Source organism: Pundamilia nyererei, unplaced genomic scaffold (assembly GCF_000239375.1).
Source record: "Pundamilia nyererei isolate P.nyererei 1_Seehausen unplaced genomic scaffold, PunNye1.0 scaffold00061, whole genome shotgun sequence".
Lineage (NCBI taxonomy): Eukaryota > Metazoa > Chordata > Actinopteri > Cichliformes > Cichlidae > Pundamilia > Pundamilia nyererei.
The window spans coordinates 2,554,348-2,557,499 of NW_005187462.1; the positions used below are offsets into that span (position 1 = coordinate 2,554,348).

The window sequence follows — 3,152 nt, forward strand, 5'->3', positions numbered from 1 at the left end:
ATAAATGCTCACCTGTAAATAAAACCTCCATCCAGAGTGCGTCTGCTCAGCCCACACACAGCCCCACTGCTGCATCTCTGTCATATTCATTAAATATTTCATTACTCAATCCATTTCTTTTATGATGGGAATTTTAATTTTATCTGTCACTTCCTCCAACAGCGGCTCAGCAAACAAAAACGCTTGAAATGTTTTTAGATTCCAGCTCCTTTGTTTGTGGCCTTGATGCTTTGTTGCCGTTTTTCTTTCTTTTTCTTTTGCTTTCATCTGCACAAACACCCAAATGGAAATTATATTTTATCTTCTTGTTTTTCACTGCTTTGCTTCAGTGTTTTGTCATCCTGCAAACAAGCTAAACTGCATCCCATTCTGAATTCCCTTTTGTGAACGCACAGCAAGGACATAACCACAACAGTTTAACTGCGCCACAAATAACATCGTGTGTTTGCACAAACCTCACAGATTCAGAAACAGTTGTTTAAACTCATTTTGGCCAACTAAATGTTCTCGAGCATGTAAGAGTGAAAGCCAGATGAGGCAACGTTCCTGTTCACTCAAAGACCAGGACGGATACTGAATGCGTGCGAAGAAGCTCTGAGAAAATGAAAACTTCTGAGCTTGTCCAGGTTTGTTGATGCAGACAGTCACATTAATACTAGAGCACTGTGAAAATGAGCAACCACTGCCACCAAGCAACACACGCAGCTGCGACTGCAACTACAATGTGTTGCATCAGATCCAAGTCTAGACGTTTGATGCTGTAGGCCGAGTGAAACCCAGAGCTGCACACTGAAGCCATGTTTTTGCTGGTAGGATCATCCAAGGCATCTCATAGTAGGCTTTGCCCTTTAGAGTATCCATCCAGTGTGTCTCTGTGGAAACGGTTTACACTTGCTCGCACACACACACACACACACACACACACACTCATTAACATGGCGCAGTGCTCCTCCAGTTGCTGCTGCAAAACACCAGGAAATTTAAAGCAACAAAAAGAATCAAGACTGAACACAATCAAAAGAATGTACAAAAGGCACATTTGACCCCAGTGCTGCTGTACTGTAAGATTCAAGTGTAAATGAGCGTCTGTAGCATGGCTGTCGAAGCTCTCGACCATCACAAAGACAACATCCTCTCTGAGAGCATTGTTCTGGCTGCGTGCGTTTGTTAGCACCGAGGCTAACGCTCAGATCATGTCAGCTAGCCTGAATGCTAGCCAGTGCCAGGCCTTGCTAGGCCAGGAGTCAGCATGGCCCCTAGTGCCATCAAACTGTCCTTAAGAGGCAGCGAGTCTCTTTACAAGCTGTCCCGCAGAAATACAGAAGTGCAGATCCAAACCCCGTGTTTACCCAATTTCATCTTTCTTTACCCCACCCGCCACCTGAGCTCCGAAGCAAGGGTGGGGGGCAGAGTGGCCGTTGTTAGTAGGGAATGCTAATCGTCCCCTCCGCCGTACAGGTCGGCCAGCTTGCGGAAGCGCGGCCCCCAGTCGCCCAGGTAGTCGTAATCCTGGTCTCCGCAGCTCGAGGAGGAGTGCAGGGAGCTGAGGGAGCCGGCGGTGGAGCCGCTGCCTTCATAGTCAAACACCAGCAGGGAGTCGTAGGGAGGAGCGGTGGGGTCGTTGTCTGCTGCCTTCAGACCCTGCAAAACAAAGAGGGGGAGCAGGAAGGTGAGGGAACAATACTGGAAATAAGAGTGATAGCGATTGAAAGAGTTGGGTGTTCGTCTTGTAACCAGAAGGTTGCCGGGTCGAGCCCCGGCTCGGACAGTCTCGGTCCTTGTGTCCTTGGGCGAGACACTTCACCTGCCGCCTACTGGTGATGACCAGAGGGGCCGATGGCGCGATATGGCGGCCTCGCTTCTGTCAGTCTGGCTACACCTGTAGCTGCCCCCACCAGTGTGTGAATGTGAGAGTGAATGAATAGTGGAATTGTAAAGCGCTTTATAAAATGCAATCCATTATTATTATGCGAGCTTTCTCCGAGATGTTTCCTACACTGAGCCCTCGGTCATCGCCTGCTGGACGTGGAATGTCTAAAGCAGTCCCATGACACACTGTAGTCTATGAGGCCGACCTTTGCACTCGGTCAGAGTGCTTATTTCATACCTCATCCATGTTCTTCCCTAGCAACAGCTTAGTCCTAACCAAAAGGAGCATTTCCAGACTGAAGTGGACCGTTTCATGCTGGGTGCTGACTCCACTCACACTGTCTGGGGTTCATGCCTGCAAATGACTTTAGGCCAGTCGTTCTCAAACTTGCCTGAGCCTGAGGATCGTAGCACCACCATGTGCTTCATCAGACCTTTTGGAGACCACCCAAAGTTTGGTCTTTTATCCCCCCTGTAGACAAGAACCTGCAGCACATCACGGGTTCTAATACTGACACTCTGTTGTGCGTTACTGTTAGTAAATGAGTGGGTCAGTAAAGGTTTCATTTCCTTTATCAGTGGTCGCTGCAGCAGGGAGTGATAACACCTCCCACACACTGTTTTCTGTGGGTTAAGAACATCCTGACACAGGTTAATCTGGGAACTTCCACACTCATCACTTCTAAACCACTGAAGACTGTATGGAAAATCTCTGCTAAGTAAACTTTCAGCTGATCAGGAAGAGATACGTCTGTATTTATACCAGAGGTTTTCCACCCGTAACAACTCCAGAGAATCTCAGTGACTGAGAAAAGCACAATTTATAGTAGAGCAGCTACAAGTCTGACAGTATTAAGTAGAGGATTATAGTAATCCTACATTTCTATAGTAACTGTACAGTAAGCGTGAGGGTATTATAGAAACCTATGTTCATGCTTGAACACAGGCGCTAAAAGTTACAAGACCAAGTTAAAACCGCAAAAAAGTCCAGCTGATGATCTCTGTGGATCCACCGAGACCATCGTCAGGGAGCAAAGCTCGCTTTCCCAACCAACTGGGATTTGAAATGTCAGTGTTCACTCCCACCACTACTTCAGTCCCAGGAGAAGAAGAAGGAGCACTTTGGATCAGAGTAAGGTAGAGGAGGGTTGGAGGGCGAGGCAGGTCCTTGTATTCTGGATGAAGTGGGGACAAACTGTTCATGCAGCTGTGGTGGAGAGACTGAGGAGGAGCTTCTTCCTGCAGGCGATATCACACCACCACACAGTACTGACCCACACATA

At 47.8% G+C, this 3,152-nt stretch overlaps 1 protein-coding gene across 1 annotated transcript in view; it reads right to left on the minus strand.

The window, feature by feature from the left end:
- Positions 1-284: 284 nt before the first annotated feature.
- The window catches only part of LOC102201335 (cadherin-2-like), a 100,705-nt gene continuing 97,837 nt past the window's right edge, over positions 285-3,152 (minus strand). Inside the window, exon 16 of the mRNA XM_005734997.2 lies at positions 285-1,641. Within this exon, the coding sequence (XP_005735054.1) occupies positions 1,435-1,641 (207 nt within the window). The 3' untranslated portion in view covers positions 285-1,434. The remainder of the gene's footprint in view (positions 1,642-3,152) is intronic.